Raw genomic sequence first — 13,139 nt, 5'->3', positions numbered from 1 at the left:
GGTGGAAGGTGGAATGCTGGAGATAGGGGTAACGATGATGACCAAGGAGTAGGAGGTGAGTAAGGCTGGAGCAGCATGCAGTCGGGGCCTCCCTCCTTCCAGTCCTGGCTCAGAGTCCTGAAGATGAAGTCCTGTCCAACCAACAGATAAACGAAGTAGGCGGACAGGCGAGCAGGGAGGGCCGACTTGCCCGACCCGAGGGGTAGAGTCGAGGCAGGCAGGGCGGTTCAGCCGGTCAGAGCCGGCTCCGGAGTCCCAACTCGGCCCTCTGCAAGCCGCGTGACGCTAGGTGAGCCGCTCGGCCCCCTTTCTGCCTCGGCTTCCTCACTGCCTTCACGCAGGGTTTTGTAAGGAGTAGGTGAGGTACCACTGAGAGTCAGACCCGGAGCCGAGAGCTTAGAACAGAGCAATCGCTGTTTGGCTTTTGTTCTTCCAACTCTAGGTTGTCAGTTCCTGACAGCAGATATCCGATTTGCTTCCCGTGGTTCACTGGCGTCTTGTAGGTGCTCCGGGGGGAAAACGTTTAAGGACACCTCCCTCGGAGGGAGGGGGCGCGGGCGCCGGGCTATTGTTGCGGCCGAGATTCTTTCCCAAACGGAAAGCCCTGAATTAGGGGACAGCGGCTCTAATCTCTGTGGGGCTCGCCCGCTGCCGGCGGAGGCGGGGCGGGGGCAGGGGATAGAGGGGCCCCTTCTGGGGGTGCTGGGGTGTCACAGACGCCAGCCTGAGCCCCGCCCTCTCTCCCTGAACCCTCCACGTTTGATCGAACCCCGTGCCCTGCTCTGAGCCCCCCACCTCTTCTCTGACCGCCCCCCCTTCTCTCACTGAGCCTGCCTTTGATCCGTGTCACCATTGTCTCACAGCCTCTCGCATCCCATCCCCAACAGAAATCCCCTCCAGACCCCAAATCGATACCCTTCCTCTTTGAAAGCTTCCCACCTCACTCCAGGGGCAGAGCAAATGCTGCACCCCCTCCCATGGCCCCTGCTTTGTCCATCTTCTGTTACATCAGGCTGCTCTGCCCAGAAGCTGTGATCAGTCCTTCACACCTCTGTTCACACCACACCCCACCCCACCCCCCTGCAGCAGGCCGAGCTCCCGGAAAGCAAAAGCCAGGTCTGACCCATCTGCAGAACCCTGAGCAGAGGGCAGTGTTCAAAACGGCTTGTTGAAAGTGGCTGAGAGTGAGGCTAAGGGATTAGGGGGAAAAAAGAAGAGAGATTTGGGCCAGAGGTGTCAGCTAGGTGTTGGAGGACAAGACCCAAGAGGTCAAGACTCCTGCCATTTACCAGCACCTGAGGCCCCAGTGCTTTTCTCAGGCACCACTTCTTCATGCCACACTGAAAGCTGGGGTTTTTTTCCATTTACACAGAAAGGAACTCAGAGAGGTTAAGTTCTTACTTCAGGCAACACAGCCAGTGAGGGATGGGCCAGGTTTAGAATCAAAGGCACCGACACACATTTCTGCCCTGGGACAGTGTGGATCTGGGGGTAAAGGTGGACCTGAAGGGTCTCCTGATTCCCAACACTCACTGGAGCTGTGCCCCCACCCTCCCACCACCCTCTCCTGGAAGGAGCCAGTTCTGACTCAGGCCCATTCCCATCTGTCCTCATCCTCGGGGTGATCCGGGAAGGAGCTCAGAGTCAGGAAGGAAACGTCCCTCAGATTTGGCCTCCCCCTCAACCAAGGCCCTGGCTCTGGGGCCGGAAGGAATCACTTTAGGGCTCTCCCAGGGGACCCATGACCAGAAAGAGAGGCGATCCGGTTCAAGTCAAGTGTGGCCAAGACACAGGCAGGGCAGGCAGCTGGAGCCCCACCTCATGATGTCCACCCCCCACCTCTTAGAGGGCTGACTCTTTCAAGGGCTCTCTCACTCACAAACCCAATCCTGTCTGACCTTGACATCATGACTCTGCTCTCCAGGATCCTGACCTCCTGGGATAGACTACTGTCACCTCTCAGACTGGGAGCTCCTGAGAGCAGGCTCTTTGACCAAGCCCCATCCAGACCCATGGGGGCAGGGCTGTGTCTCCCCTCTCAGACTGGGGGCTCCCAGGGCTGGGACTGTGTCTCCCCAACTCTTGACCACTCCTGAGGGGAGATGGGCTCACTTCCACTTACCCTCGTCAGATTGGGGGCCACTCCAGGGCAGCGACCAGCATTGACTCTGAAGACCCCTCTTTCCGTAACCTGGTGTCTGTCCAGGGCTGAGAAGGAGGCCCCTTGCCTGCCCTTCTTCCCAACCAGGATGCTCCTTTAAGACCAAAAGGATGGGGGTTGTATAAGAGTCAGACACAACAGCCCCATCCTCCCCCTCCTTCACAGGCCAGGTTTCCTGCCATTGACAGCATCCCAGCTGGGCTCTGCCCGGCCTCATGCTTAACCCCTTCAGGGCCAGATCTCAGGGCTACTGAGCACCCCAACCTTCATCCATAAAACTGGGAGAATGAAAGTCCCTATTTCAATGGGTGGTTTTGAGGATTAAATGTGTTAATCATTGTGTGAAGTACTTAGAACAGTGCTTAGCATATATCAGTCTCTTAATACATATTAACTAGTATTCCTCATTGTGTGAACTTGATAAATCATTTCACCTGAGTCTCATTCTTTTCAGCAGTCCAATGGAGAAAATAATAAACCTGCTTCTGAAACGTAGTCCTGGGGATGAATTCTGATCATGTACATTAGAGCATTTTGTAGAGTGCTGTGACAACACAATATGGATGGACAAAAAAAAAAAAAAAAAATACTCCCTTTAACTAGGTAATAAAATCCATTACCAGGAGATGGGCCTTGTAGTTTTCAGACTTATTACCTTACTTGCCAGGCTGAGGGTGCAGTGGAAAGAGTGGATTTGGGGTTGGAATTAGGTGACCCCGAATCCTGTTTCCTTGCCTATCAAGTAGGGTGGGCACCCCTGCTAGGTCTGCTGTTTAGGGTTTTTGTGGGGGACAAAGGAGATCAGAGAACAAAGGCATGAACATGCTTTGCAAACATTAAAAAGTGCTAGAAGGGAGGGAAAGAGATTTGTGAAGAGTGGGGAGGGGTGCAGGGACCCCTTGGCAGGGGCATTAGTCTTGGGGCTCTGGGTGCTGCAGAGTCTGCCCAGTGGGGAGAGAGGAGGAGGTGCACTCCTGGAACCAGCATTGTGGGGACAGGACTCCCCCTTGAGAAGTGAGGTGACAAATAAGAAACTAGGCCAGCTCTAGAAGTCCCCAATGGGGGCAAAGAAGGAAAGAGGTCCTTTCCCCAGGCTTGGACCCATCCCTTCATTACCCTCTTCCCAGCCAGTTCCATTTGCCATCAGAGGATCTTGGACAGAGGCCCCTCCAGTAGGCTCCCTTGTGACCTTCCTGCCCAGACTTGTTGGGAGGGGCTCACCCTGCATATCTGCAGCACTCCTCTACCCACTTTTAGGCTGCAGATTCTTGGCCTCACCCCTAGGGAGAGCAAGCTTGACACCTTTCACACAGGCAGGCCAGGGCAGGTCTAAACCTGCTCCAGAGGGAAAAAGCATGGTGTACTAGAACCCTGCCCTGCCTTCCCATCTGAACGAAGAGCATCCGCCAAGGCCCAGCAGAGCGGGCTGACCCCACGTGAATAACTTGTCCCCACCCCAGGCCTCTGGAGGAAGCTTGGGAACCAGAGACCTTGTTTGGGATGTTGGCTGTGCCCCAAGCTTAATGTGCCTGTATGCAAACCACTTAACCTGCCAGGGCCTGTGTGACCATCGGCTAAATAAAGGAGCTGGACGTGGTCCAAGGGTCCTCTCCTGCTCTGAGATGGTGACCAGGAAGGAGTTAACAGAGGCCAGGCTCCAGGTCAGGAAGGCAAGAGTTAATCTGGGGGGTGGAGGCTCTCTTGGCTTTTCCTGTGGAGAGTGAGGTTTGGCTGCCACCAAAGTTACTTCCAGTCCCCGCTGTCCCTCCTGCCTTCAGTCTGGACCTGCCGGGGGACCCTGGCATTCAGCCTCCCCATGCAGAGGTGAGTGCATCCTGAGCCTGGAGCTGGGGTGGGAGGGCACCCAGACACCCAAGGGCACGGAGGCTGGCACCAAGCCAGAGAGCACTGTCCCCCAGCCCGCATCTGTGTCCAGAGCCGAAAGCTTAGGCAAAGTTCATCAGTCCACCGAACCCAGAGCTGGGAGAAGGCAGGCAGAGGGACAGAGGGCTCAAGGATGTCTGCCAGGCTTTTAGGGAGGGAATGTCTGCGGTCCGGCACCAAGGAGCTCAGAAGGCCAAGAAGAGGCAGTGGACAGCAAACTATTTTGGTCCCTGTGTTTAGGAACTTTTTATAGTCTCCTGCTCAGGGCTGGGAAGAGGAGGGGGCAGGAGGGTACACATGAGGTCAGACAAGCACAGATCCCTCCTGGGACCTTAGAATCAGACCTGTTGCCAAGTTGAGTCTTTGGGAGGCAGGAAGGAGGGCACTGCCAGGCTTTCCTTGCTGCCTGGGTTCCAGTCACCAGCTACCTATGGGCTGACTTACTGGACACTAAGTGGGTGTATGTAAGTGTGTGTATTTATACTCATGCAGGCTTCCCTGGGGTGAGTGGGATTGGTAGAGTTTCTACTCCAAGACCCCTCACCAGGGCTCCCCTCCCCTCATCCCTGGCAAGTTGTGTTTCTTTGTTGCCTCCAGCCCAAGGTCTCCTCAGCCCCTAGAACTGCTGTGTCCCTCTCAGCTGAATGGAGGATGGGAGGAGTAGGGAAACAGAAGTGGGGTGGAGTGTGCTGGGCTGTGTGGGTGGCCCATTCTATTACTGCCAAGGGAACTGTCAGCTCTTGATTTACAATCCCCCTGGGCCCCCTTCCCCAGCAGAAAAGGAAGGTGGAGAAGAAGGGTCATGGGGGTCTCAGGGTGAGGGACCCAGAGGGCAGGTTTCTGGGAGTACAAGTTCCTGGGAAGAATTAGTGGAAGGAACTTTTTAGTGAGGTAAGGGGCCCATCTCTCGCGGAAATCGCTTGGTGTTAAAGCAGCAAGAATAGAAGCAAAACAGAGAGGAAAGTTCTGATAGGCAAGTGAGAGATTCAAACTACGAAGCAAGAGACCTGTGTTCCAGTCCTGGGCCCAAACTCTCAGTGAGACCTGAACTAGCCCCTCCTCTCTGCGCCAGTTTTCTCTTCTGTGAAATGGAAGTGCAAGGGGCAAACAAAGCAATGTTTACAAGTTGGGCATTCTGGAATTCCCTTTGAAGGGGCACAGACTGAGTGGCAGATAGCTGGCTGAAGTGACGTGGTGACCATGTCCCTCTCTTTCCCTGATGGCCCTGCTGGGCTTGGGCAGGGCAGTTGGCTGCAATTACCGGAGGCTCCTACCCTGTGGTTATGTCCCTGACCTCTCTGCTTGGGGGCGGGATGGGTGGGTCCTGCTGGAACCAGCGGGTGGCTGGGAAGCCTCCTTGTCTTGGACTCAAAGTTGCTAGGTTGGGAAGAGGTATTTTTTCCGGTTGAGGCTACTTTCGGGAACCAGGCCGGGGAACAGCCCCATTTCCTTTTCCAAGGGTCCGGCTTGCTGATGCCTGCTTGGCATGGCCTTGTGGCCAGAATGGGGCACGCTCAAAAGGGCCTAGGTCTCTGGATGGTCAGAAAGCCCCTGCCTATTGTCTTTGAGGGATCAGGGAAGGGATACCTGAGCCTCTGCCCCCTAGGCATGGCACCTGGCTGACTTGCATGGGGGAGGGGTGGCTGGCTGACCTTATTCCCAGGAATGCCTTCAGGAGAGTCATCTCCTACTCTCCCCCTGACCACTCCTCTTTCCCCAGCAGGTCCCAGGGAGCCCCAGCCAATTGCTCTCAGTTCCTTCACTATCTGCCTGCCTCCAGTGGCTTATGGAGCACTGTCCTGCCCAGTTCTGCTAAAATGCTCCTGGCCTCTCCCTCCACCTCATCCCGGGGACGGACCCCCAGCGCAGTGGAGAGGCTGGAGGCCGACAAAGCCAAGTATGTCAAGACGCACCAGGTGATCGCGCGACGCCAGGAGCCGGCTCTGCGTGGGGGTCCCGGGCCGCTCACCCCACACACTTGCAACGAGCTGGGGCCCCCTCCATCGCCCAGGACGCCCAGGCCCGCCCGCCGGGGCAGTGGCAGGCGACTGCCAAGGCCTGATTCCCTCATCTTCTACCGCCAGAAGCGGGACTGTAAGGCTTCGGTGAACAAAGAGAATGCCAAGGGCCAGGGGCTGGTGCGGCGCCTCTTCCTGGGCAGCCCCCGAGACGTCGCCTCGAGCAGCGCAGGCTCATCGGAGCGACCCGCGGCTCCCGGGGGATGGACCGCGCCCCAAGATGCCCCGGAAGCCGCGGGAAAGCGGGCATTGTGCCCCACGTGCTCGCTGCCCCTGTCGGAGAAGGAGCGCTTCTTCAACTACTGCGGCCTGGAGCGCGCGCTCGTGGAGGTGCTGGGAGCCGAGCGCTTCTCTCCGCAGAGCTGGGGCGCCGACGCCAACCCCCAGCCCGGAACGTCGCCGCCGCCGGGCTCCGGAGACGCCAGCGACTGGACGTCCAGCGAGGGCGGCGCAGATCGCCGGGACGGTGCGGAGGGCGGCGGCTCAGAGGCGGCGGGCTCGGAGCGGGACGGGCGCCCCCAGGTGTCGGTGGTGGAGCGCAACGCGCGCGTCATCCAGTGGCTGTACGGCTGCCAGCGCGCCCGCGGGCCACCGCGCGAGTCCGAGGTGTGACCGCCGCCGCTCGGGGGCTGGCTCTCCTGGAGTTGGCGGTCCAGGGAAGGGCAAGGAGCGGGCGCGGGGCTGGACCCGGGCAAGGGCAGGGACTCCCTGCCTCACGCGTCGAGTGCTTTGGGGCAAGCCCTTCCCTCTGGATCGCGGCGTCCACTCTTGAACCTTCGGAGCTTGGGACCAAACGGTCCCGAAGGCCCTTCCCAGCGCAGACTGAGGACGGGGAGGTAGCCGGCCTCGCGGCCCCTGTGGAGGCCGGGAGGTGAGTGAAGACTGGGTTGGGAGATCAGAGAACCTGCTGAATAAAGCCAAAACGTTCTTTAACGGACTCGGAAGGTTGGATTACAGGGCAGGTGCGCCAGGGTTTTGGAGTGTGGCTTCCAGACTGACTGTGTGACCCTGGGCCAGCACTCCGCCTCTGGGAACCGCAGCGACACCCCCTCGGTTGATCAAAGTATTGAAATGGTCACAAAGCGCTTGGCAAAGTTGAGGAAGTACTAAGTAAACGAAGCCTCTAGGACCACTACCGAATTAGCATAATACTAACGGTAACACTATGATGATCATCTCTGCCACTGACCGCCCCCCACCACAGGGGTGGGGTCCAAACTATTTTGGGGAATAGCGCCTTTGGGGAGGTTGGGGGAGGGGTCTGCTCCCAGAAATCTGGGGTTCACTAGTCCCTGAAGGCCCCCATTCTTGGAGCTTTGCCGCCCATTTTGGTTACTCGGTAGGAAGGACTGAAATGTGGTGGATCCAGAATCAGGATAATAAAGGACTTTTCAAACCAGGATTTTGCCAGCCCACAGCCTCACCTCATCACTGCCTTTCTTTCCCTTAAAACAAGGTCACCTGTTTTCCTCACACGTTCACACCTCCAAGTCTTTATTCACTTCCTCTTCCTTTTAGCCGGGTTACCTTCCCCTTTCTTTCCACTCAGCTAAGATTCCATATATGCGTTCTCTAGCTCTCTCTCAGGAACTCCTGAATTTCCCAGCCGGTCTCATCTGCTCTGAGCTCCCAAGTACAGCCCGATTTTGGGGCCTCAACTTATCACCTTGCGTGGGACCCGCTGGTAGTCTGGGTTCTCTTGTTAGTCTCTGACCTTCCCCTAGTACAGGGACAAGGCCACAAGCAAAGTGTGTCGAATTAAAAGCGGCTGGAGAGGGCGGCAAGACCTGTCCATACTGGTAAGATGGTACCCCAAATCGAATACAATCTGTCCTGATACCAGGGATGTCCCTGGTCGTTTTTCTCCCTGTAGGTTTGTGGGGGCAGAAGGCGAGGACCACTCTAGTTGAACCCGGGCCTGAGGTTGCCCACCCCAAAGCAGCCTTCTCCGTCCGGACATAAAAGCACGCGGTCACCAGAGGTGTCAGGCCAGGTTTTTATCCGGAAGGGGAGGAGCGGGCGCCCAGTTCGGCCAGCCGGCCGGCTAGTCGCCCTTGGGTGCCGCTTTCACCCTCATCTCGGCCAGTTTGTGGGTGAGGAAGCCCCACGTGAAACCGGCCACGGGATCAGCTTCGCGCGGCTCGGGGCGCTCGGCGGCCTCGTCCCCGGCTTCGGGGTCCGGCTCCGGCGTGGGTTCCGCTCCGCGCAGCATGGACGCGGCGGCCGCCTGCTGCTGCTGCCACCTGCTGGCGAACGCGTCCCAGAAGCCCGGCCCGCGCGCCTCGGCCGCCGCCTGCGGGGCGGGCTGCGCAGCCAGTGGGCTGCGGGAAAGAGGCGGGGTCAGGGGCTGGCCGGGAGGACCCGGAGAGGCCAAAGGACAGGAGGCGGGGTCAGGGGACCTGTCGTGGGGCCAGTGGGGCCCGGGCGAGGTCGAGGACGGGGGCGGTGGGTGGGGAGGGGAGACCCGGGAGACTGGGAGGAGGTCAGGGCATGGAGGCGAGAGGAGTACTCAGAGGCACTGGGATAGGGGTCAGGGCATTAGGTGAGGGGGTCTGGGCTTCCCTGGTGGCTCAGCTGGTAAAGAATCCGCCCGCAATGCGGGAGACCAGGGTTCGATCCCTGGGTTGGGAAGATCCCCTGGAGACGGGAACAGCTACCCATTCCAGTATTCTGGCTTGAGGAATTCCCTGGACTGTATAGTCCATGGGGTCGCAAAGAGTCGGTCGGACACGACTGAGCGACTTTCACTTTCGCTGGGAAAAAGGGTCGGGATCAGGATCCGTGGGGAAAGAGTCGGGCTCAGGGGGTCAGGGTTGGTACTCAGGGAGAGGGAGGAGGCCAGAGGAGGAGAGATGGAGGCCGCGGGAAGGTGGGGAGGAGCCCTGAGAGAGGAGCGGGCGGAAGGATGGGAGGTGGTGGTGGCACCCGTTCGGGGTGGGGGAGGGGCGCGGTCAGATTCTGGAGGCGGTCCTCCGGGAAAACCCGCAGAGCCTGGGGGAAAGGGGCGGGGCGGGAACAGGGGTCTGATTTCCCTAATGGAGGGAAAGATGGTCTAGAAAAATGGGGAACGCAGGGGAGAGGACGGGTGCAGGGACCCCGAGGAAGGAGAAGGGCCTAGATTAAAGGCTTAGGGGAGAGGGAGACTCGGGAGGTAGCAAGGAGATGTCGGGAAGGGCAATCAGGAATGGTGTTGAAGCTTGAGGTAGGGAGAGTCCATGGGCAGGAGAGAGAAAAGGAACCCTGCGGCAAGACAGATGGGCGGGTCGGGGGAACCCTAAGGAAGAAAGGAATAGGGGAGATGTCAAAAGGGAAGTGTGACTGGGCTGGAGGAAAGGGCAGAAATGGAGTGTGTCCCAGAACAGAGCTAGGGGGGAGACCAGACCCTGGATCTGACCCTGTGGCCCCCAGCATCAAGGACTCGCTAAGACAGGGGTTTGTAAACTGTTACCCTCAAGTCCTCAGAGAGCTCGCTAAAAATATAGATCCCCGGCCTCAGCCAACACCCACTGAATCAGAATCTTTGAAGGAATGTCTGGGACTCTGTCTCTGTCTCAAGTTCCCTGGGAGGATGAGCGTTTAGACCAATACTTAAGAACCACTGATCTGTACTTAAGAACCACTGATCTGAACCACTCTCTGTTCCAAACACCTAAAACTTCTCTCCTGGTTTCCCTTATTCTAGGGAGGTGACCCCTCCCACATGGATGGGGAGAGACACGGTAATACCTTCTAGCATCTCAATCCCAACAGCTGGTAAATTCCTCCCGAGATCTAATCTAATCTCCCAGATTGGCCTCTTTCCTGCTGAGAGAGAGAGAAACAGGAACAGCCAGGGGCTGGCCCTCCCCAGTCCTCCATGGTCAGAAAGACAAAGCAGAAGGAAAGGACATGGGAGAAGAGGGCCCCAGGTCTGTTTCAGACGGCCTCCCCCGAAACACACACATACTGGTCAGCACAGGGCTCCGGTGGCAGCAGCTTGTCCTCATCTTCTTTGTTAAACAAAGACGACATCGTCAGCCAACCTTTCACCCCAACTCCCTGAACCTGGGAGAGAGGAGCTGAGAGTCAAGGAGGGCCCCAGCACACCTCCCAGGACTCCACAGAGGCTTCTGCCCAGTTCCCCAGGGTTGGGGCGGAAAAAAGGAGAACTCACCCGGCGGGCCAGCTGTGACATGGGGTTGAAGGCCTCTTCAGTGGGTTCTGCCATCTCAGACTCCACTAACACTGGGTTCTCCTTCTGGGACACAAGACCCCCACCCAGTGTGAGAGAGGCCCCAGAGGAATACGACCTCCCTTCCCTCCTGCCAGCCTGATGCACACAGACCAGGACTTGAAATCCCATGGAGCAAGACACACCTAGCCCCCTGACACCCTCCAAAACTGCACACAGGTGTTTGTACCTCTATGCAAAACTACCTGTCATACACATTACCTGTAGAGTAGATCCTTGCAGACACCATTGAGCTCACATACCTGCTCACCCACAGACATATTCATACACACTGCAACACACATGGACAAAGGCTTGCACGCCAATGGAGACACACACCTGTACATGAGTGTGCCTCCATATGGCTACAGCTCTTCACCTGTACATAGATACATGTGCTGTGAGACACTTACCCAAGGATGCTCATACAGTTCACATCTGTGCTCTTCCACAACTGCAGATAGGTGCATGGAAGCCCACTCAGCACACAAAACTTCACCCATTCACAGACACTAAAACACAGATATACACACACACCCAAACATGCATACCATACAAACATAATACCTGTGAATGCTTCCGTAGTCTTCTGCCTCAAAGGTATACACCTGAAAATGCCTATAACCTGTTCACACCTGCACACACACACACTTTACCTGGGGATTCCACACAGAAATCAATCCCTATACTGACCCACAGACACGTCTACACAGGGTCAGCCCTGGACACCAACCTGTGTAGACATACATTTATTCACACTGACATACACACACCCTGCAACTAATTCCTGCCTCTGCCGTGTCTGTTTGTGTAACTGCCATCCCTGGGGGCTCAGATGGTGAAGAATCCACCTGCAGTGCAGGAGACCTGGGTTCAATCCCTGGGTTGGGAGGATCCCCTGGAGAAGGGAACAGCGATCCACTCCAGTATTCTTGCCTGGAGAATTCCATGGACAGAGGAGCCTGGCAGGCTACAGTCCATAGGGTCACAAAGAGTCAGACAGGACTGAGCGACTTTCACTTTTACTTTCCAGAGGTAAAACTCTTTTCAAAAACCTTTTTTTTAATGTCAGAACAAACATGGTCCAAGTAATGGCTCTGATCTGAGCTGCTACAGTGACCCTCAGTGTAACAAATGCTGCTTCCCCTGCCACCAGTCCCAGGGGCTCCCTTCCTCTCAAAGCAAATCATCCCACTTCTGCTCAGCTCTGCCCGTTAGAAACGTGTGTCAAACTGAGTGTATCTGCATGGGTGCTGCCCTTGGGTCCTAAAAGGATCCCTTCCATGTGGCAGCCCTTGAGATCTTTGGAGACACTGACCACTCCTCAGGTGCGCCCCCCCCCCCAAGTCTTCCCTTCTTTGGTTTGCTGGAATGTCCTGACTTTCTGCCACTGGACCATGCCATTGGTCATCCCTGAATTGCCAGTTGCTCCCACACAAGTCAATGTCTCTCTCTCTCCCCTCCCTCCTCAGAACCAGTCCCTTCTCCTTCTCTGTACCTTTCACTCCTGCTGCCCCTCTGCCCATGCCCCATCCAGCAAGCAGGATGGTACCCACCTCCTCTGCCAGGCCCTCCTCAGATTCCCCACTCAGGGTCTGTAGCACTTTGGACTTGTAGGTTTTCCAGAAGGCCTGGCTCATGGCTGCATGGGAAACAGGCCTGGCACCCAGGCACGGGAAGCTGGTGGTTCAGGGGGCACCCAGTGAGTCTGGCTCCAGGAACCTGGTGAGTCTGAGAGCCTGTCCCAAGCATCAGGTGACCTCATTAAAGATGCATCAGCCTCCCCAGATGGCACAGTGCCCAGCAGGTGAACCCGATCCAAAAGAGTCTGTGGTGAGACCCAGCTTCTGCCCCTTCAGCCCCTTATCTTGACCCATATTTGCAAGAATAATGAAAACATAATGAAGACATCTTTCTTTACAGAAGCCGCCTTCCTGGGCCTAGGAGTTCTTGAATTTGATTATTTGGAAAGGCTCCAGAAAAATTCTTTTCCATTCACGAATTCTATTTACAAAGTCTTTGGGCTTAGGACCCACAGTGGTGCCTCTGCGGCTGTAGCCATACCAGCTGTGCCCTCAACAGGGCCGTACCCTCAACAGGGCCCTGCCCTGTATCTTCACTCAGCCTGTATGGTCTGGAGTGGGAAGGCCCCAAGGCTCCCAGTGGGTGCCCTGGGCTGCTTTGGGCTGGAAACCGATTCCTCTCCCCAGGGATGCACGTGCTGGTCTCCCTGTTTCCTGGCAACAGGTTCCAAAGAACTGGAGCCCCTGAATTATTGCTGAGTTCCTGTGGTCAACCTGGAAGGAAAAAGGCACCCAGCTCTGATGCATGGGGAAAGGCTCTCTGGCCCTCTCCCCAGAGTGAGCACACACCATCTAGGCTGATCTCTTTGGTGTCAGCCCATGCCTGACAGTCCAGGACTCAGAGCAAGGGGTCAAAGATGGGAGGTCCTTCTGTGAGAATCTCCTCTTCTTGTGAGAGGAGCTGACTCCCTTGAGTCTCTGACAGGGCACTGTGATCTCTGGGAGGAATAACTGGGGAGGGGTTTCAAATGGCGAGGGCTTTCTCAAGGACCAGAGATATCTCGGCGCCCTGTGGGAGCTGGGATCCCAAACGTCTTCACTCTTACTTATTCATTTATTCACATCACAGACATTTTTCAGTGCCTCCCAGGGATGCAACATTATTCCCCCTCTCCCCTCAACCGCGGAATCTAAGATGGGGGAACCAGGAAGGTGTGACAAGGCCAGAGGACGGCGCTGAAATCGGTTGGGCCAGGCTGGATGGGCTTGGCCAGGGGACTGGCCGAAATGCCCGCAGGGCTCACACCACCGAGCCCCGTCCAGTGACAGAAGAGGACGCTTGG

At 56.8% G+C, this 13,139-nt stretch overlaps 2 protein-coding genes across 2 annotated transcripts; one reads left to right on the top strand and one right to left on the bottom strand.

The window, feature by feature from the left end:
• Positions 1-3,823: 3,823 nt before the first annotated feature.
• On the top strand, positions 3,824-13,073 carry FAM110D (family with sequence similarity 110 member D). Its single transcript, XM_055574059.1, has 3 exons — positions 3,824-3,985; positions 5,769-7,862; positions 12,926-13,073. Exons 1-2 carry the CDS (start codon positions 3,978-3,980, stop codon positions 6,673-6,675), a joined length of 915 nt encoding a protein of 304 aa, XP_055430034.1. The 5' UTR covers positions 3,824-3,977; the 3' UTR covers positions 6,676-7,862; positions 12,926-13,073.
• On the bottom strand, positions 7,973-11,913 carry C3H1orf232 (chromosome 3 C1orf232 homolog). Its single transcript, XM_055574060.1, has 4 exons — positions 11,830-11,913; positions 10,217-10,300; positions 10,010-10,107; positions 7,973-8,384 (listed from the first exon to the last, which is right to left on the bottom strand). Exons 1-4 carry the CDS (start codon positions 11,911-11,913, stop codon positions 8,108-8,110), a joined length of 543 nt encoding a protein of 180 aa, XP_055430035.1. The 3' UTR covers positions 7,973-8,107.
• Positions 13,074-13,139: the final 66 nt, after the last annotated feature.

This window comes from Bubalus kerabau, chromosome 3, assembly GCF_029407905.1.
Source record: "Bubalus kerabau isolate K-KA32 ecotype Philippines breed swamp buffalo chromosome 3, PCC_UOA_SB_1v2, whole genome shotgun sequence".
NCBI lineage: Eukaryota > Metazoa > Chordata > Mammalia > Artiodactyla > Bovidae > Bubalus > Bubalus kerabau.
This window is presented reverse-complemented; position numbering and strand designations above follow the sequence as displayed.

Coding starts and splice junctions, on each gene's coding strand:
- C3H1orf232 (XM_055574060.1), bottom strand. CDS start 11,913: ATGAGCCAGGCCTTCTGGAAAACCTACAAGTCCAAAGTGCTACAGACC. Junction 10,301..11,829: donor AGGAGGGCCTGGCAGAGGAG/GTGGGTACCATC, acceptor CTTGTGTCCCAG/AAGGAGAACCCAGTGTTAGT. Junction 10,108..10,216: donor TGTCACAGCTGGCCCGCCGG/GTGAGTTCTCCT, acceptor CCTCTCTCCCAG/GTTCAGGGAGTTGGGGTGAA.